The 19,426-nt window shown below is 40.5% G+C and overlaps 2 protein-coding genes across 2 annotated transcripts; both read left to right on the forward strand.

Moving 5' to 3' along the window:
• Window positions 1–666: 666 nt before the first annotated feature.
• LOC108443174 (toll-like receptor 13) lies at window positions 667–1,809 on the forward strand. The gene is given in 2 exon segments (XM_017723630.2): window positions 667–790; window positions 793–1,809. Coding segments are annotated over 2 exon segments (1,140 nt in total). The 3' UTR covers window position 1,809.
• An 8,014-nt stretch (window positions 1,810–9,823) lies between these two features.
• LOC108443177 (toll-like receptor 13) lies at window positions 9,824–15,768 on the forward strand. Its single transcript, XM_017723640.2, has 2 exons — window positions 9,824–9,919; window positions 12,109–15,768. Exon 2 carries the CDS (start codon window positions 12,158–12,160, stop codon window positions 14,990–14,992), a length of 2,835 nt encoding a protein of 944 aa, XP_017579129.2. The 5' UTR covers window positions 9,824–9,919; window positions 12,109–12,157; the 3' UTR covers window positions 14,993–15,768.
• Window positions 15,769–19,426: the final 3,658 nt, after the last annotated feature.

Here is a 19,426-nt window from a genome sequence, read left to right on the forward strand (position 1 = left end):
AGGAACATCACAAATCTGGCATTTGGATTTATGACAAGCCTTAAAAGGCTGAGTCTGTCCAGAAACAAACTGGACAGTGTTCCACCTGCCATTTGGAATCTGTCCTCCTTGGAGGTCCTAGACCTCAGTTACAATAGCATCTATAATTTAACTTGTTCAGATTTCAACAGCCTAGCACAGCTCCAGACACTTTACCTTTCCAGAAATCCATTGTATTCAGTAAAACCTTTTCAAAACCTTACAAATTTGAAGACTTTGATTATAAGCTCCAGCAGACTAATTTCCGTGACCAATTGTTTCAGAGCTTGTCTCCAGAAACTAGAGTTTTTGGATTTAACGCAAAACAAGTTGAATTACATCCATAAAGAAGATTTTCTAGATTTGAAATCTCTTAAGCACTTGCTTTTAAATGACAACCAAATAACCACCATAGATAAAGGGGCCTCTGAGGGACTGCAGAAACTGACCGTGCTAAACCTTCAGTCAAATAAAATCACACAGAGTTCTTTAAAAGCTTCTGTTTTCTCAGGACTTACAAACCTGAAATATCTCTTGCTGAACAACAATTACCTCTCATATTCTGATCAGAGCAGTCTCGTTAAACCACCCTTTAGGTATTTAAAGTCTTTGGAAACTCTAGCAATTCACAGCCAAGGCCACAAAGGGATGTTGAATGTCCCTTCAAATTTTTTGGAAGGACTGACGTCTTTGCAGGTGTTGACAGCAGGAAATCTCAATTTAAACTTTCTTTACCCAAACACCTTTTCACACACTCCAAGACTGCTGAGCCTGGACCGGTCTCACAGGAATTATTCACACCCCTCAAAAGACTCAACAGACTCCATATGTTCTCTACTGGTTTGCAGTCTATGGACTTCCTCATGCAAGCAAACCTCACTGAGATTCAATACTTGCAAATCAGCAAGAATGAACTGGCAGTTATCAATGAGACCTTCATTGCATCATTTACCAACTTAACGTATATCGACCTACAAGGAAATCCATTCAGTTGTGACTGCAGCAATGCCTTGTTTGTTGACTGGGCAATAAGAAACAATGTCACGCAAGTCGTAAATGCAGACCAGTTAACATGCAATTACCCATCAAAACTCAGGGGAAATAAACTTATGGAGCTTGACTTTGAGTCCTGCACTGTGGACAAGGGTTTTTTCTGCTTCATTTCTACCACTGTATTTATTCTTTTGATTATGTTTAGCTCCATCCTTTATCATTTCTTAAAATGGCAGGTTGTCTATGCCTACTATCGCCTTCTGGCATTTCTCTATAAAAGCAACCAGCAGAGAAAGACACAGTCCAGTAGCTATCAGTATGATGCATTCATTTCCTACAACACCCACGATGAACTGTGGGTTATGAGTGAGCTGTTACCTCATGTGGAGGGGGAGCAGGGCTGGAAGTTGTGTTTGCATCAAAGAGACTTCCAGCCAGGTAAACCCATCATGGATAACATTGTGGACGGGATCAATAGCAGTCGTAAAACAATCTGTGTGATCAGTCGCCACTACCTAGAGAGTGAGTGGTGCTCCAGAGAAATCCAGGTGGCCAGTTTCCGACTCTTTGACGAGAAGAAAGACGTTCTCATCCTGGTGTTCCTGGAGAACATTCCACCCCATCAGCTGTCTCCATATTACAGGATGAGAAAACTAATCAAGAAACGAACCTACATCAGCTGGCCCAAACCAGGAGAGGATACTCGGGTCTTCTGGGAGAAACTGAGAATGGCTCTGGAGGCCAAGGAGTCTTCTAAAGAGGAAAATCCTATTCTTTCTGGGATAAGCGGTACCTAATAATACTCAAATATTACAGATCTAATGGCAACCACTTTTGGAATTTCGAAATGATAACCAATTGCAGTGATTGTTCTCAAAGTAAGATCTAGGCTTTACTACACACCTTCTTTCTTCATTGTGGTTTTTGGATTTATATGTATGTATAATTTACCAGTGCCAGGTACCTTCCACAATGTGTAAAATTGTAATTAATGAACCAATAGAAATGGTGCAACATTGCTTGATAAAAGTATTTTTAAATTAACGTCCAGTCCAACTAAGTTACAAATGTTTTCCCTTCTCCTGAAAAGTTTTGTTCTAGTAACAGTGATTTACATGTAGAAAATGTCTAAAAATGCAAATGGGTGGTTCAAAAATCTTTTTATGGGTTATAATCTTTTCGCATTTTATTAAAGATGATGATTAATGATTAAACAATGGTGGTGAATAAAGAACACACAAAATTTGTCTGCTGTCAGTTACAAGCGTGGAAAGTCTGCAGTCGAAGGAATTAGTCTAGAAAGTGGAGATGGAGATGTCCTGTATATGTTTTATTTTTAATTTGCCTCTGATCCCAATCCAAATTCTTTAACGTTAAGGATTAGCCAATGCAGAGTCCAGTCCCGCAACTTCATTTTCATAGATAGTACAGAACATTTGCTAAAATATGGTAGGCCTTTAATTACTTAAAAATGGTATAGTCCATTTTAAACATTGACTCAATCTTATTCACTTACACTATATGTCTAAGAGCATCCAGACACCCCTTCTAATTATTGAAATGAGATACTTTAAAGTAGATCCACTGCTGACACAGGAGTGCAATGTCTCCATAGAAAAGCACTGCTAATAGAACAGGATGCTGTGGAGAACGTCTGCCTATCTGGGCATAAAGCGCCCTGTTAAAATTTACTTTATGGGATGTACTCTGGTGTGATATCTTTTGCTTTTTCATTAACCATTTAAGTCAAATAAGGTTATATACTGTATAATTGTTATAATTATATAATGTTATAGTGGTGTGACACATCGTAAACTGTATTTCACATTGATCTAACACGTCCAAAGGCCTACTCCTATTTCTCTTTGTTGAAGTGTGTAATAGCCCTGAGCTCTAGTTTTACATGTGGCTGGTTTGACATTTAAGGCAAAGATGTCCATTTACAGTAATAGAACCAATCCTCTATTTGAACTATAAAATGAAATATAAAGGGAAACAGCAGTCTCAGGACAGGAGAGAAGGTCACCTTAGACTTTTCAGCCCTGGATTTTACCACCAGGCCAAACAGATACAGTGCCATGAAAAGTATTAGCCAACCCCTACCCTCCTGATTTTTTAAATATTTTTGCTTACTTTTCATACTTACTTCAAATCTTCAATCAGAATGTATTTTCAGACAACAACATCCAGAGAAACATAAAATATAGTTTTTAAATGATTATTTATTGAAAGAAAAAAAGGTATCCAGCACCAACTGACCCTGTGTGAAAGTCAACGCCCCTTAGTTACTCAACCAATTAACCACATTTAGTTGACAACTGAGATCATTTAAGGTTTGATTACTCCCATCCCTGTTGAATCTAAACATAATTTGAAACCTTTTCAATAAAGTGAAGTAGGTTAAAAGGTCTCAGCAAGCAGCACACTATGTCACTATAAAAAAAATTTATGAGAATGAACATTTTTTAAATCTACCAATCTGGAAAGGGCTACAAAGCCATCTCTAAGCCTCTGGGACTACAGTGAACTGCAATGAGAGCCATTATCTCCAAATGGAGAAAACATGGTATAGTGGTGAGTCTTCCCAGAAGTAAAAGAGCTGCAAGGCGTAAAACCGCTGCTAGCCAATATAAACATAAAGGCTTCGCTCATATTTGTCAAAAACAGAAGCCAGGGGTCCAATTACATCTAACATAATGCTAACACAGCATTCTACAATAACCATACCAATACCAATCATAGCAACAGTCAAACGTAGCACAGGTAGTGTGATGGTGTGAGAATGCGTTGCTGCTTCAGGACCTGGTTGAATTGCTGTAATTGACAGGACCCTGAATTCTGCTCTCATCCAGAGAATCCTGCAAGAAAATGTTTGTTAACTAGTCTGAGATCTGAAGCTCAAGTTCAATTAAGATATGCAGCAAGACAAGAGCAGGTCCACCTCTGAATGGCTTGAAGGGAACAAAATTAAGCTTCCAGAGTGGCATATTTAAAGCCTGACTTGAACCCCTTAAGATGCTATAGCTCAGGTGAATCCTAATCTAACATACCTGGTCCAGGCAATCGAGGCCTCTAGAGCCATCTGAATATTACAGAAAGTGTGTTGGACCTGAACTTTCCAGGATGATAGATCTCCAAGGTGATGGACCAGGCTGAGCAATGATGCATGTTATGTGGGACAAAATTCTTACCATCATATGCAACTCTGACTATACATAGTTCTATTATAATAGCAACAATTTTTTACCCTTTTACACTTTCTTTAGTTAGCCTTGGGCTTCTGTGACAAACACCTTTATTTTTCTAAAATTGCCATGTGATCCTTCATGTGTTCATGTACCCGGCTTACAGACAAAGGCTGAAACAATCACATCCGGTTACCAAAACAGTTCAAGTATGGTCTCCGGAGACTGAGAGCATACTGCAGGACTGTTTTGCTACGACAGACTGGGATGTGTTTAAAGCTGCAGCCACTACAGAGGACTCTTCTGTCAGCATACAGGAATATGCTGAACATGTGTCTGGCTACATCAGCACGTGTGTGGATAACATCGTGCCCACCACACAAGTGAAGAGGTTCCCCAACCAGAAGCCCTGGATTAACAGTCAGGTACGACACATGCTCCATGCTCGCTCTCTTGCATACAGATCAGGCAATGAGACAGAGTACAAAGCTGCGAAGTACAGACTGAGGAAAGTCATCACAGCAGCCAAGAGGCAGTACAGAGAGAAACTGGATGGCTTCTACTCCACTGCTGACTCCAGGCAGATGTGGCAAGGCCTACAACACATTACAGAATACAGGACCATCACCAGCAACATCAGCTCCACAGACAGCCTACCAGACGACCTCATCACCTTCTACACCCGCTTCGAAACCTCCAGCACTAGCACCGGGAGGTTCACACACACACAGCCCACACAACCCCTGTCCCCCCCTCTGTCAGTATCAACAGGCCAGGTCTGCAGAGCTCTGAGAAAGATCAACCCCCGCAAGGCACCAGGACCAGACAAGATTCCTGGGCGGGCCCTCAGAGCATGTGCGAACGAGCTGGCTAATGTACTGACCTCCATTTTCAATCTCTCTCTCAGCCAGAGCATTGTTCCTACCTGCTATAAAAGGACAGTCATTGTCCCCATTCCTAAGAAGAGCCCCCCCACCAGCCTGAATGACTACAGACCAGTAGCACTCACTCCAATCATTATGAAGTGCTTTGAGAGAGTGGTGCTGGCCCACATACAAGACAGTATACCAGACACGCTGGACCCCCTGCAGTACGCCTACCGTCACAACAGATCCACCTCGGACGCAGTCGCTGCTGCCCTTCACTACTCCCTCTCCCACCTGGAAAACAAAGACTCCTACATCAGGATGCTCTTTGTTGACTACAGCTCAGCCTTCAATACGGTCATCCCACACAAACTCACCCACAAACTCTCCACACTCGGCCTGCACCCCACCCTCTGTGACTGGCTTTTGGACTTCCTGACTGGCAGGCCCCAGTCTGTCAGGATCAGCAACAGGACTTCAGCCAGCATCACCACCTACATCGGCACTCCACAGGGCTGCGTCCTCAGCCCTATTCTCTACACCCTTTTCACCCATGACTGTGTCGCCTCCCACAAGGACAACATCATCCTGAAGTTTGCTGACGACACAGCAGTGATAGGACGTATCACTGGTGGAGATGAAGCAGCCTACAGGAGTGAGGTGACCAGACTGGTGTCATGGTGTGATGATAACAACCTCATCCTCAACACGGACAAGACAAAGGAGCTGATAGTGGACATGAGGAAGGAGAGGAGACCTCATCGGCCACTTTTCATCCGGGAGCTCGAGGTGGAGAGGGTGAACAGCTTTAAATACCTGGGCGTCACTGAACACCAAGCAGCTAGTCAGAAAGGCTCAACAGCGGCTGTACTTCCTGAGAAGGCTAAGGAGGTTTGGGATGTCTCCGGTGATCCTCAGCAACTTCTACAACTGCGTCATTGAGAGCCTCCTGACCAGCTGCATCACCGTGTGGTACGGCAGCTTGACCGTGATGGATCGTAAATGCCTACAGAGAGTGGTGAAGACTGCAGAGAAGATCACCAATTCTCCACTGCACTCTCTGCAGAACATTTACAACCACAGAGTCCAAAGGAAAGCTGCCTCCATCATCAAAGACCCCACCCACCCCCAGCACGGTCTGTTCAAACCTCTGCCCTCAGGACGGAGGTATAGGAGTATGATGTGCAAGACCTCCAGGCTAAAGAACTCCTTCTTCCCCACCGCAATCAGAGTTCTGAACCAGAAATAACTATTCACACTTCGGTCTGCCAGACTTAGGTACAGACGTGTGATGTGTACCCCACTGGTAAAGAACTCTTTCCTCAGGAATAACCTGCAACTACTGTCACTTTAACTGTAGCACATGTTTACAATTGCACTATCGCACTTTACTACTCATTTCTGCTGCAGATAATCATGTTCCCGGCAAGGCACAGCACTATTTATCCATACCACTGTAATTTATACATTGCACTATTTCTTGATTAATATATATGGTTGTATATATACTCTTTATATTCTTAATGTTATATCTGGCATTCTTAGCGAGGAGCAAAGTAAGCTTTTCATTGTATATAAGGAAACCTGTTTCCTCTGTACATATGACAATAAACACTTTGAACTTGAACTTTGAACTTGAACTTCATCAGCCATTTTAATTCTATTTATGTATATACCATTGTATAAAATAATAGGAGCAGCTTAGAAGTGTGTGTGTGTGTGTGTGTGTGTATAAAATAATAATGACTAGCCTTGAGTTATTACATTTGATTAGCAGTTAAAACACACTTGACTATGCTCTTGATTACATCATGTTACATCAATTAACTTGTCCTTCTTTTCCATTATTCCGATGATCAAGAGAGTATAAAATAAGTTGATTGGCCCTTGATTGTGACTAACATGCTCTTCCTAATTGTAACTGAACAAGGAAGTGTTAAAATATGTTTTGTACATGAAATGGGTAAAAAATAAAGTTATGGTCCAAACTCTGGTGTGTGTGTGTGTGTGTGTGTGTGCAGGCCACAACTCCTAAACAATGGGCAAGTGTCAGATTTACACAGTTGCAGTTTACACTATATTGCCAAAAGTATTTGCACATCTGCCTTCACATGCATATGAACTTGAGTGACATCCCATTCTTAATCCAAATTTGTCACTACAGAGAACACGTCTCCACTGCTCTAGAGTCCAGTGGCGGCACGTTACATCACAGTGTTTGACGCTCTGCATTGCTCTTGGTGATGTAAGGCTTGGATACAGCTGCTCAGCCATGGAAACCCATTCCATGAAGCTCTCTACGCACTGCTCTTGAGCTAATCTGAAGGCCATATGAAGTTTGGAGGTCTGTAATGATTGGAGAAAGTTGGCGACCTCTGCGCACTATGTGCCTCAGCATCTGCTGACACCGCTCTGTCATTTTACGTAGCCTACCACTTCTTGGCTGAGTTGCTGTCATTCCCAATCTCTTCCACTTTGTTATAATACCACTGACAGTTGACTGTGGAATATTTAGTAGTGAGGAAATTTCACGACTGGACTTGTTGCACAGGTGGCGTCCTATCACGGTACCATGCTGGAACTCACTGAGCTGCTGAGAGCGACCCATTCTTTCACTAATGTTTGTAGAAGCAGTCTGCAGGCCTAGGGGCTTGGTTTTATACACCTGTGGCCATGGAAGTGATTGGAACACCTGAATTCAATTATTTGGATGGGTGATTGAATACTTTGCAATATAGTGTATGTTTAAGATGGGACTGAGAAGTGTTTCCCAGGCCTGGCTGAAGCATACATACCGCTCCAGGAAAAAACCCAAGCACCTTCAGAGAGGCCTACATGCACACACAGATCCCTACACTCACAGAGAGAGAGAGAACCACCAAAGCATCTTATAATTTACTAGGTAATCAAATCAAATACCATTGATGTTTTTGCAACTGATATGTTTCATTTCCTAAAGAAATTTTCAAAAATATGTAGTAAAAAAAACAGGGTCCTCTCTGTGTGGAGTTTGCATGTTCTCCCCGTGTCTGCGTGGGTTTCCTCCGGGTTCTCCGGTTTCCTCCCACAGTCCAAAGACATGCAGTCGGGTCGATTGGACATGCTAAATTGCCCCTAGGTGTGAGTGTGTGAGTGACTGTCTGTGTCTGTCTGTCTGCCCTGCGATGGACTGGCGACCTGTCCAGGGTGTATCCTGCCTTTCGCCCGAAGACTGCTGGGATAGGCTCCAGCACCCCCCCCGCAACCCTGGTGGAGAAGCGGCTTAGAAAATGGATGGATGGATGTAGTAAAAAACTACATCTCTGGGCACATGTGCTTCTCCAGGCCTCAGCTATTGACACAATCAGGCCTGCTCGGCACACACCACACAGTCAGGGTCACACAGGCACACACACACACACAGGAAGAGCTGCCTAGAATGAGCCACACCGCATAATATAATTAATTTGGATTCAAATTATTAGAAGTATTGCTTGTATTACATTATCAAAAACCTCCCTCACCATTTAGTGTGACAAATATGCAAAAGGAGAGAAAATCAAGAGGAGACAGTTGTTAATGGCGCTGTATTATGCAATTTTGCAAATACCTAAGCTGTTATATTTAATTACAGTAGCAAAACAGCCATTAGGTACAAGTTGTTTCTTTTTCAGTGGAAGGTTTCAGTGCTGTGGGTTTTTCAAAGAAACCTGCAGGGATATTTTTCCACACTTGCAAAGTTCTGTCTTTGATCCAAAGTCACATTATCCAAATAGTCCTAAACACATTCTTTGTGTCTGGTGGTAAGTCCACTGTTCAGGGAAAACTGAACAAATTTTCTTCTTTATCATCTGTTTATTTTTCCTCACAGCTTCTTAACAGCAGCACATCCTATAAACTTTAAGTGCTGTTTATCTGATGTTGGCTGTTTTGGTGGTCTACTAGGTCTTGCATAGTTCTTCTCTTTATATCTTTTTTTTTTTTAACTGTAGTTTCAGAAAATCCAGTTTTTTACTACTTGTAATTTGCCTTTGATATTCTCCCATCTTATGCATGTGAATGATCTCAGAACAAATCTCTGCAGAGATATCCACTCAAACATCAACTACTTGCACAGATTGAATTGTCATTTAAATAAAAAAGCCTGCTCTGGCCTGTTTAAAATCACATTACAACCACAAATATAAATGTTGAAATTTCAAGCAATAAAAATGAGCAAAGATAAAACAAACACCAGATGAGTAGTAGAACTATGCTTGCAACCACACCCTGCAATAATCAAATCTAGAGCAACACTGCAGATAAGGAATTTAGAGGACTATGAAAGTGTTAGTTAGTTAACATTTAAATAGAATACGTCACAAATAAGGGGTGCGCAAATGTCTACAGTTTGACATCAGTAGCTTAGAGTAGATCTCAAAGCTCATCTTTACGTCTTTTTTTTATCTTTTATTACTATTTATAGGTTTATGATACAGTTTCTCTGCCCCCTCTGTCTTTTTATTGGATGATCACAGTTAATCAGAGAATTCAATTAAAGGTTGATGAAAGTTGATGAAATTCTTCATGTGCATGCATTTCAGTAAAGCAAGCTTAAATAAAAAGTCAGTTGATAACAAGAAAGTATGAAAGTGTTTATTGGCTTTAAGCCGAGTAGATGGTGGAAGTAACATCTTATTTGTCCAACATGCTTAGTCATTCCTGCAAGGAACAAGAACAAGAATGAACACTTCGAGATTTGAGATCCACCCTCAGTTTCATTTCCCTCTGACAAGCGCTCCACGATGTCAAATAAACCACACAGCTACACTTCCTTATTTTCAAGCTAGTGTAGAATACGTGACATGCTGAATGTATAATGGACAAAGAAATGAACAGGTATGCATTTAAAATAAGACTTCAATCTTTCATTAAACATAAAGTTAAAGACCTGTTACATAATCCATGTGGGTTTTAGGGGAAAAGTATATAAAGTATTCATCTGTAATGTATTGGTTTATTGGGGGTGTAAGATATGCTTTTTTGAGAATATTCAATAGAAATTACAACTTGCGTGTAATATAGTCATATACAATAACGTAAAAACATTGTGTACATTTATATTTGTCAGGTGTGGAAAGCGTAACACAACAGTAGAGATTCTTACATAAAAATACTGTTACTGTAGTGATAATTTGATCATTTTAGTACAAGTAAAGAGTAAAAAGTAGTTTATGATTTGTATATCATAACATAAAAAGTGAGAAAAAAGTGAGAAAAAAAAGTTTTGAGTGCTGAGGCCGATCACAGTCTGCTCTGCACGTTTGCACATCTTTCTGTGTTCGGTGTGAGGAACAAGGTTTACACTGAACTGCATGCATTTGTGGATGACTATATAAGGCATCCTGCTCTCAAAGCTCCATTTTCATGATTAAACGGTTCTTTGCATCTTGAACAGGTTCTTCAGATTAATGGAGAATGTGTTGTAGATGGAAGGGTTCAACTACTGTTGCAAGCCAAAGAACACTTTTTTGTACTATATAGAACCTGAGTGTAGTTTTCCTGTTTCCAATAAAATAGTTCAGGGTCCCCGAAAGGCTGTAGAGTCTTCTATTGTTAAATTGATTTTATATTTAAAAAACTATTTAGAGTCAAAATGAGTAGATTACTCAATTTATAATGTACTTTTTAGTGACAGTCTTGCCCCCATTATCTTCCTGACTTTTAGCTTACATTAACTCGTAGATGTTGACCTCCACAGATGGTAAACACGGTGTTCACAGCTTTTACTAATTCACTGTTAACCGTGCAAAGTTTTTCTACCATTAAAATCAGTAGCAACAACAGCAGCTTTTTATCCAGTTTTGAATTTCTTTACTGAGTTATATTCCTCTGGTAATCATACTAATAACTTCATGCACAATTATTTTTTTCTTTTTCTGACTGTTAAATAGCCTCTCACATAGTTAAAGACAGAGAGAGAGAGAGAGAGAGAGAGAGAGAGATACAGAGAGAGAGAGAGAGAGAGAGAGAGACTGATGACTGTATAACATAGAGAGAGAGCATACTCCACCACAGTCTGATCAGATTAGCATTACTGTTAAAAAAGAACGCAGTCAAGAGGTTAAAGGGAACCTGTACTAGACCAGATTTCCCCTTTCACAGCCTTACACAGCTGTTTATCTCCAAGACTGATAAGATAGTATTTTTATTCAGGTAAACTGCACTGGTTGACACCAATGCTAACTAAAGCAACAGCTAACAGACACTCACAATAAAATATATGCTACAGATCTTAAGCTTGATAAATAGCCATGATTTGATCTAAAATAATAAGAAAACAGTAAGAAGAAACCAATAAAGTCAATACCTGTTTAGCTATGATTAGCTTGCAAAGCAGCTAACGTTACTCTCTGAGGCTGAAGTTGCATTTGTAAAGCAGAGAACTGAGCAGATTTCAGGAGGCAGATTTGACAACTGATAAAAACGCTGTTTTCATTTGAAAATGAATGAAGATGACCGTTTGGATAAAGCTGTCTCCACTAAACTTGACGCCTCTGTAGTGCTTTCAAGGCCCTGTTCTTTAGTTAGCTTTCAGAACAGAATCTTAGAAATTGAGAAATTGAATAACTGTACATTTATGTGTAAACATGTGACAAGTACTGATAGCACTATTAAAACCAGCACTATTTTGGCTACATCAGCTATTGCACAAAAATCGTCAAAGGAGATAATCATGCACGCTCTTGAAAACAAACAAACAACGTACAATTTTATTGACACAAGGCAAAAACTGCTTTCCCTGTCTGAATATCGTCACCCTAGAAGGGGTTTTGCAAAAGGTCCATTTTCACTGACCTAAAGTGCAGTTCACATGTGGACAGAAGACCAAAACACTTAGAAATAGCTATGTATAAAAAAGTCTCACGTACATGTGGACAAGCAGTAAATTTACTATAATTTCTTACTTTCACTCCTTCCTTTGATATTTGTTTTATTAAAATGAATGTACATTGCTAGCTTGAGCAGCTGTTGGCACTGAAAAAATGTTCACAGTAATAAACTTTTTTTCATGTTTCTTTTCATAGGACTGTTAAAACATAGGTTCAGTTTTATTTCAGCATAAACCTGCAGACCATGGGGAATTTAAAATGTCCAATTTCAATGGAATCTACCTTCTTTCTCTTGGTGCTGTCCTGCTCTGTACTTCTCAATCTCATGGATGGATATTCACTGAAGGACTGCACGGTCAAAGGCTCTTTAAACTCCACATTTATGAAAGTGCTCTGCTACAAAAGGCAGCTACGTGCTGTACCTGAAAGCATACCATGCAAAGCGAGGGTGCTGGACATTTCCTACAATAAAATATCAGTGATAAAGAGGAACGATTTGGGAGACTTAACCAATCTTCACAACTTAAATGTTAGTAACAACATGATCGAAGAAGTGGAGGACGGGGCTTTCAGAGGTTTAGCTGCCTTACAGGAACTGAATCTTGCCTACAACAGACTCACAACCATCTCAGGAGGATTCTTCCAGGATCTGTTTAATCTCACTGAGCTTCGACTGAATGAAAATCACATTTCAGATATCAGTTCATCTGCTTTTGTTCCTCTAATCAGCCTGGTAATGTTGAATTTGTCAGGAAATCATCTACAATACATACACAAAGCACAACCTGTTTTTCAGATGCCCCGTATTCAGGAACTGCATATTGGGAAAAATGGATTTTCCTCCTTTGAAACGTGCCAAGCTTCAAATGCGTCCTTGCAACTGCAAGTCCTAGATCTCTCCCACAATCCTTTGCAGTCATTCAGGATCACAGCCGATATTTTTCCTCACCTGGAAACATTAGACCTGGCATTCAATAAAGTCAGTGTGAAGTGGGACGTGCAGGACAAAAACTACTTCAGAAATGTTGACAGACTCAACTTGAGTGGAATACAAACAGGGTTAAAGGAGATGAAGATAATGCTGCAAACCTTTAACTTGACGTTATCTAATCTCAGACTGTACTACTTGGGAGAGCAGAAAGCAAAATCACTTGCTAAGGAAGCTTGCCTGATTAACTCACTGACGACCCTACGTTTGCAATCAAACAACATCAACTCCATATCTGAAAACGAACTGAGAAACTGCTCAAATTTGCGAGTGCTGGACTTGGCTGAAAACGATCTCACTGAAATAACAGCACTAGCATTTAAATCAATAAGTAAACTTAATACTCTGAGTCTTTCCCATAATAAGTTGAGCAATGTTCCCATTGCCATTAGAAACCTTTCCAACTTGGAGGTCCTAGATCTCAGCTACAATTCCATAACTACTCTAACCTGCTCAGATTTTACCAATCTAACACGATTAATGATGGTTCATATTTACAGGAATCATTTGTCCTCTGTGGAACATTGTGCTTTTCAAGACCTTCATAATTTGAAGACACTCATTATGGGATCGAGTAGACTGTTTACACTGAAAGGATATTTCAGTAATGGACTTAAAAATCTGAAGTATTTGGACTTGTCCAATAGCAAACTAAATACTATTCACAAAGGTGTGTTTGAGTGTTTAAGGAATCTCACATATTTGCACTTACAAGACAATCAAATAAAAGTCATAGAAGTAGGTGCATTTGAGGGATTACAGAATTTGATTTTGTTGGATGTCCAATCAAACAAGATCACGCAGACTTCAATAAGTGCTTCTGTTTTTTCAGGACTCACAAATCTTAAGGAACTGATTTTAAATAATAATTTCATATGGTACTCAAGCCAGGACAGCCTCAGTGAGCCACCCTTTAAAAATCTGAAGTCTTTACATGTTCTTAACATTTTCAGCCAGGGCAAAGATGGAATGAAGAACATTCCCTCAAACTTTTTGGAAGGATTGACATCTTTAAAAATATTCTGGGCTGGAAATCTCAATTTAAACTCTCTGCATCCTGACACCTTTACTTACACCCCTGACCTGTGGCGACTGGACCTCAGCAAAAATTATTTAACAACAATCTCCCCTGACATATTCATGCCACTTAAAAAACTCAGCAGTCTCACCATGATTCAGTCAGGGATTCAATCACTAGATTTCCTTATTGAAGCAAATCTCAATGAAATACAAGTTTTATTGATCAGAAAAAATTCAATAGCGGTCATCAATGAGACTCTTGAGACCCTTTCAGAGTTATTCCTTCTGGATCTCCAAGGAAATGAGTTTTCATGTGACTGTGATAACGCCTGGTTCATTGACTGGGCAGTCAGTAACAACAACACACAAGTTTTAAAACTTGACGCGTTGAAGTGCAACTACCCACCAAATTTTAGAGGAAATCTGCTTATAGATCTTGACAAAGACTCATGCGTTGTTGATGTGGGACTGTTATGTTTTGTCTGCACCACATCTTTTGTTCTTCTGACCCTGCTCAGTTCTTTCCTCTACCATTTCTTGAAGTGGCAGGTTGTCTACACCTACTATCTGTTCCTGGCTTTTCTTTATGAAAAAAAACAGCAGAAAAAACAAACCGTCCAAAGCTTCCAGTATGATGCTTTCATATCCTATAATACCCACGATGAACTGTGGGTTGTGAAGCAGCTGTTACCAAAACTGGAGGGAGAGCAGGGCTGGAAGTTGTGTTTGCACCACAGAGACTTCCAGCCAGGTAAACCCATCATGGATAACATTGTGGATGGGATCTATAGCAGCCGGAAGACACTCTGTGTGATCAGTCGCCACTACCTGGAGAGTGAGTGGTGTTCTAGAGAAATCCAGGTGGCCAGTTTCCGACTCTTTGACGAGAAGAAAGATGTTCTCATCCTGGTGTTCCTGGAGGAAATTCCACCCCATCAGCTGTCTCCATATTACAGGATGAGGAGCCTAATCAAGAAGCGTACCTACCTTACCTGGCCTAAACCAGGAGAGGACATTCAGGTCTTCTGGCAGAAACTTGATGCGGCTCTGGAGGCCAAAGAGAATTCTTAAGAAGAAAGGCCTATTCTCGATTAAGAAAGATGTGAGAATGCCAAGGTACTACACAACATTATGATGCTGTGTGGTGAAAAGGGAATGAACTATTTAGAGAATTGTTTTACTTTTATTAAAACTCATAACATATCGAAGAACATTTATTCTGCCAGCTGAAATTCTAGATCATCAGTAGCTTTTGATGCTTAATTCTTCATGTGCACCAACGCAAAGTGTTTTAAAACATTTTCCCACTTTAAAGCAAATGAAGCAAATCTGAGCAGTTTGCTGTGTGATTTCTTCAGGGGGTTCCTACAAAGTGAATTCCCTAAGATATTGAATTAACCCGGGCTTGTTCACTGTGTTGGCTCCATGGTTTCCATGTGAATTAATCACTATTAATGTGTTTGGTAAATAGCTTGTCAGTTTGATTGAAGTTTTTCTTTCATTTTGTTCCTCTAAGCAAGATCTAGGTTCTGCCACATACAATATTGTGGTGACACTTCGCATTCCTAGCCTGTGTAAAATTAAACTAGAAACGCTTGTGAAAAAAGACCAATTCACAATTAATCTAAGTGTTCTTTTATGTATTAAAAATATTCTTCTTTTAATGATAATATTTATTATTTATCAAAAGAAGGTTTGTGTATGAAGATGAACTGTCATGGGATGCAGTCAGTGTTTAATTAAAAATTTCCAAATCAGTTAACATGTTCAAGCACATTTGCTTTTGTCACTACTAGCCTATAAGCATGATTTATGAATGTAAATAAACATTTTTGTCACAAGCAGCACTTCTACTGCTGGTTTTTTCATTGATTGAAAGAGTAGCCAGTCGTCTGGTAAAAGGGCAGGAGTGGATCTCTTGACGAGCATCAGCAAGCTGTTTCTGTGCGTAATCCACCTCCCCCTTTTCAGTTAAATCTCTCTGATAGGTACATCCAAGGGGAGGACTGGGATCCCTGATTAATCTCTTGGACCCCCTAAATATCAGTTCAAGAAATAACAAGGAACAAAACAGTAGAGTATTCTTGAGTATCCATGAGAAATTACTTAAAAACATGAGAAAGTACTTAAAAACATGAGAAATTACTTAAAAACTTTAAAGCTGGATTAAGTTAGTTTGTGTGGCTGCCCAGATAAACAGCTTTACATAATTTTATTTTCAATAATTTTCTCATCTAGGCTCTACCTTTTGCACAGCATTGTGTATATTCATATATTATCATGCTTGGAAGTATTGAAAGAATGTATTCATGTAAATTTGGCATACATGGTACACTATACATTTGCTTATAGTATGTGTCACAATTGGCCCCTCCCAGTCCTGTCCATGTGTTCCTGTTGTGTTTTGGTTTAGGCCTTGTGTTTTTGTTTTGGTTTTTAGTCCAGCCCCCTCGTTTTATGACTCCACCCCTGTCCCTTATTTACCCTGTGATTATTTAAGCCACTAGTTGTCACTGGTCTTTGTTGTTTGTAATGTATGATGTGCTTTGCTTGTACTGTTCTTCTATTGGATTTGTTTGACTGTTTTGAAATTTTGTCATGTCTGATTCTCGTGTGCTTCGTGTTGGATATCTGAACCTGGACTGTCTCGACTACGACCCTGTATTTGCCCTGAATAAAAGTCGCTTATCTCCGCATATGCGTCTGCCTCCTCGCTCCCTGGTGTTACAGTATGGTTCTGTGACACCCACTGTGATGATCACATTTGTGTTTGTGTTTATTTTATTTTATTAATATTATTAACTTGTCAAACCTATAATAATAATATTAATCATAATAATAATACCAATGGGCGGCACGGTGGCGTGGTGGGTAGCACTGTCGCCTCACAGCGAGGAGGGCCTGGGTTCGATTCCCCGGCCGGGTGATCTGGGTCCTCTCTGTGTGGAGTTTGCATGTTCTCCCCGTGTCTGTGTAGGTTTCCTCCGGGTTCTCTGGTTTCCTCCCACAGTCCAAAGACATGCAGTCAGGCCAATTGGACATGCTAAATTACCCCTGGGTGTGAATGTGTGTGTGGCTGTCTGTCTGTCTGCCCTGCGATGGACTGGCGACCTGTCCAGGGTGTATCCTGCCTTCTGCCCGAAGACTGCTGGGATAGGCTCCAGCACCCCCCGCGACCCTGACGGCTTAGTAAATGGATGGATGGATGGATAATACCAATAATAATAAATAATTTTTAATTTTCTTTCAATGTAATGTAATTCTAAGCTTTGCAACAGAATGCATGTATGCCTGCTGTTCTCCGATGCTACCAGTAGGAGGCGGTGTAGCGCTAACTAGCTGTGATTGTCTATGGTCTTCTCAAACTTTCCTCTCAGACCAAATGGGAGGTGGGGAAAGCAGGTTGGGTCCTCTGTCTCATCGTTTTAACCCTGTTTTTTCAGGTGAGCACAGTGGTAAAATGCTCTAAAATCACTCCAGACTAGTTAATATAGCATGCAGGTACATATATGTACATTTATGTCGGCTTGTGCGTTGAGTAGAGCTTAATTATTTTGTAGAAATGTAGGCGTTCAAATCCTGAGTTGAAAAATGGAGGTCTAAAGGGACTACGTCTGCTTTTACTGGAGTCATATTTTACCTTGGGAATCTCTGCTTTAACTCAAGTACACGATTTGTGTAGTTCGGTCACCACTGCATGGAGGAGACCCAGGTCTGAACTGTGGGATCACTTTCATTCAGCCAGCCAAAATAAAGTGAGATGTATAACGTGTGACCGAATGCTATCATACTCAAATAACACCGCTTCATTGCTTCTTGGCAGCAATATAACTGTTTTCATTACCACAGATGATATTATTCATTTCTTTTTTTGGGGACTGTTACCCGATTTATCTCCCCAATTTAATCGTTTCCAATTCCACCCACTAGTGGACTCCCCAAATCACATGATGCCATCAGCGCTAGGAGGGTGAAGGCAGCACAGGCTTCCTCCGAGACCTGTGGAACCAGCCACCACTTCTTTTTCGAGCTGCCGCTCACGCAACATCACTGGACAGCCGGACACACTCGGAGGAAAGCGCCAACCGCCAGATCTGCTGTGTCAGCTAACAGACCCCTGCACCGACTAGCATCACATTGAGTGATGGGAGGAGGAGAGGGGCCATCCTACCCACCCAGAGAGAGCAAGGCCAGTTGTGCTGTCTTGGACTCCCAACTACGGACGGCTGTAGTTTCACCAGGGATCGAACGCTTAGATCGTTTAATAACAGGCAATTTATTACCATCTGCATTCACCCTAAAACATGCTTTGTTCAGTTGAGCAAAAGTTTAAGACCACAGCCTTTAAAAGCCAAAATCTGCGCAAAAATTCCATGTTGTTTTCTGTCAAGTATGCACACTGTCAAGACCTCCTGATGGCAAAAGCAAAAAAGGTCACTGACCTTGAACCTGGTAGGATTGTTGAGCTGCATTTTGCGATAGTGCAAAATGCAAATTTTTGCAATTTTTTAACTGGTCTTAAGATTTTGATCAGGAGTATCTAAGACAAGCAGTAGGAAGCAGTCATTGTAGGTGATTGAACTGGACAGTCAGGTGTCAAATGCTGCAAACCCTTTTCCCAGTGTAATTGGTTCAGCTCTGTTAATGCTTCGAAAAGCTTTGTAATGGCCATCACTGCTAAATTCAGTGACCATAGAGCACACTATATTTCACAGTTTCTGTTAACATGCACGAGCAAACGGGGGCCCCCCCACCCCTGTAACTTTAGGTTAGTTGACTATCATAATGAACATTGACGTTCCTTGTTCGGAGTAAAGTTAGCAGCTTTAAACTTTAGCGCTATGTATGATTGAGCCTTTTCATATTTCAGGTAGTGAGTTCGGTATGGATCCTGAAATGGATCGGTAAATACCCTGGACACTTTACCAAGCATCAACAATATACACTATGACGGAGAGCATCCTGTTCCTGCGTAAGAATGGTAAGTATGAATCCCATTAGCATTGATGTAAGTGTTAAATTGCTGATAAAGCTCGTATTATCATTGTTCATTTTTAATGTGTAGCCTAACATTGAGGATTTTAGGCTATAAGTGCTTTTGTTCTACTATATTAAACCTCATTACCATCTTTTCTCTAGATGACAACCTGTTCTACATAACACATAAGGGCACTAACAAAGAGCTACACGTCAAAGTTGTGTGTAGTGCAGCAGAGGTGGATGCTCTGTTTCTCGAGTTCCATGGCAGTGACATCGGTGCTCACGGTGGGGAGATCAAAACTAGAGACGCTCTTTCTCAACGATTTTGAGAGATGTTGAAAAATGGGTGTGTTTTTTTTGTTGTTTTTTGGTTAGTGTTTTATTGTGCCTGGTGTTTTGCCTTTCTTCAGGCAAAAAATCTTGCTATTGGCTGGCGTACATATTGTCTATTTTATACATATGTAGAAAATTTGTGCTGAAACATTTGTGTTCAAATATATGTAATTAACAGACAACATAATGTAA

Source organism: Pygocentrus nattereri, chromosome 20, assembly GCF_015220715.1.
Source record: "Pygocentrus nattereri isolate fPygNat1 chromosome 20, fPygNat1.pri, whole genome shotgun sequence".
Classification (NCBI taxonomy): domain Eukaryota; kingdom Metazoa; phylum Chordata; class Actinopteri; order Characiformes; family Serrasalmidae; genus Pygocentrus; species Pygocentrus nattereri.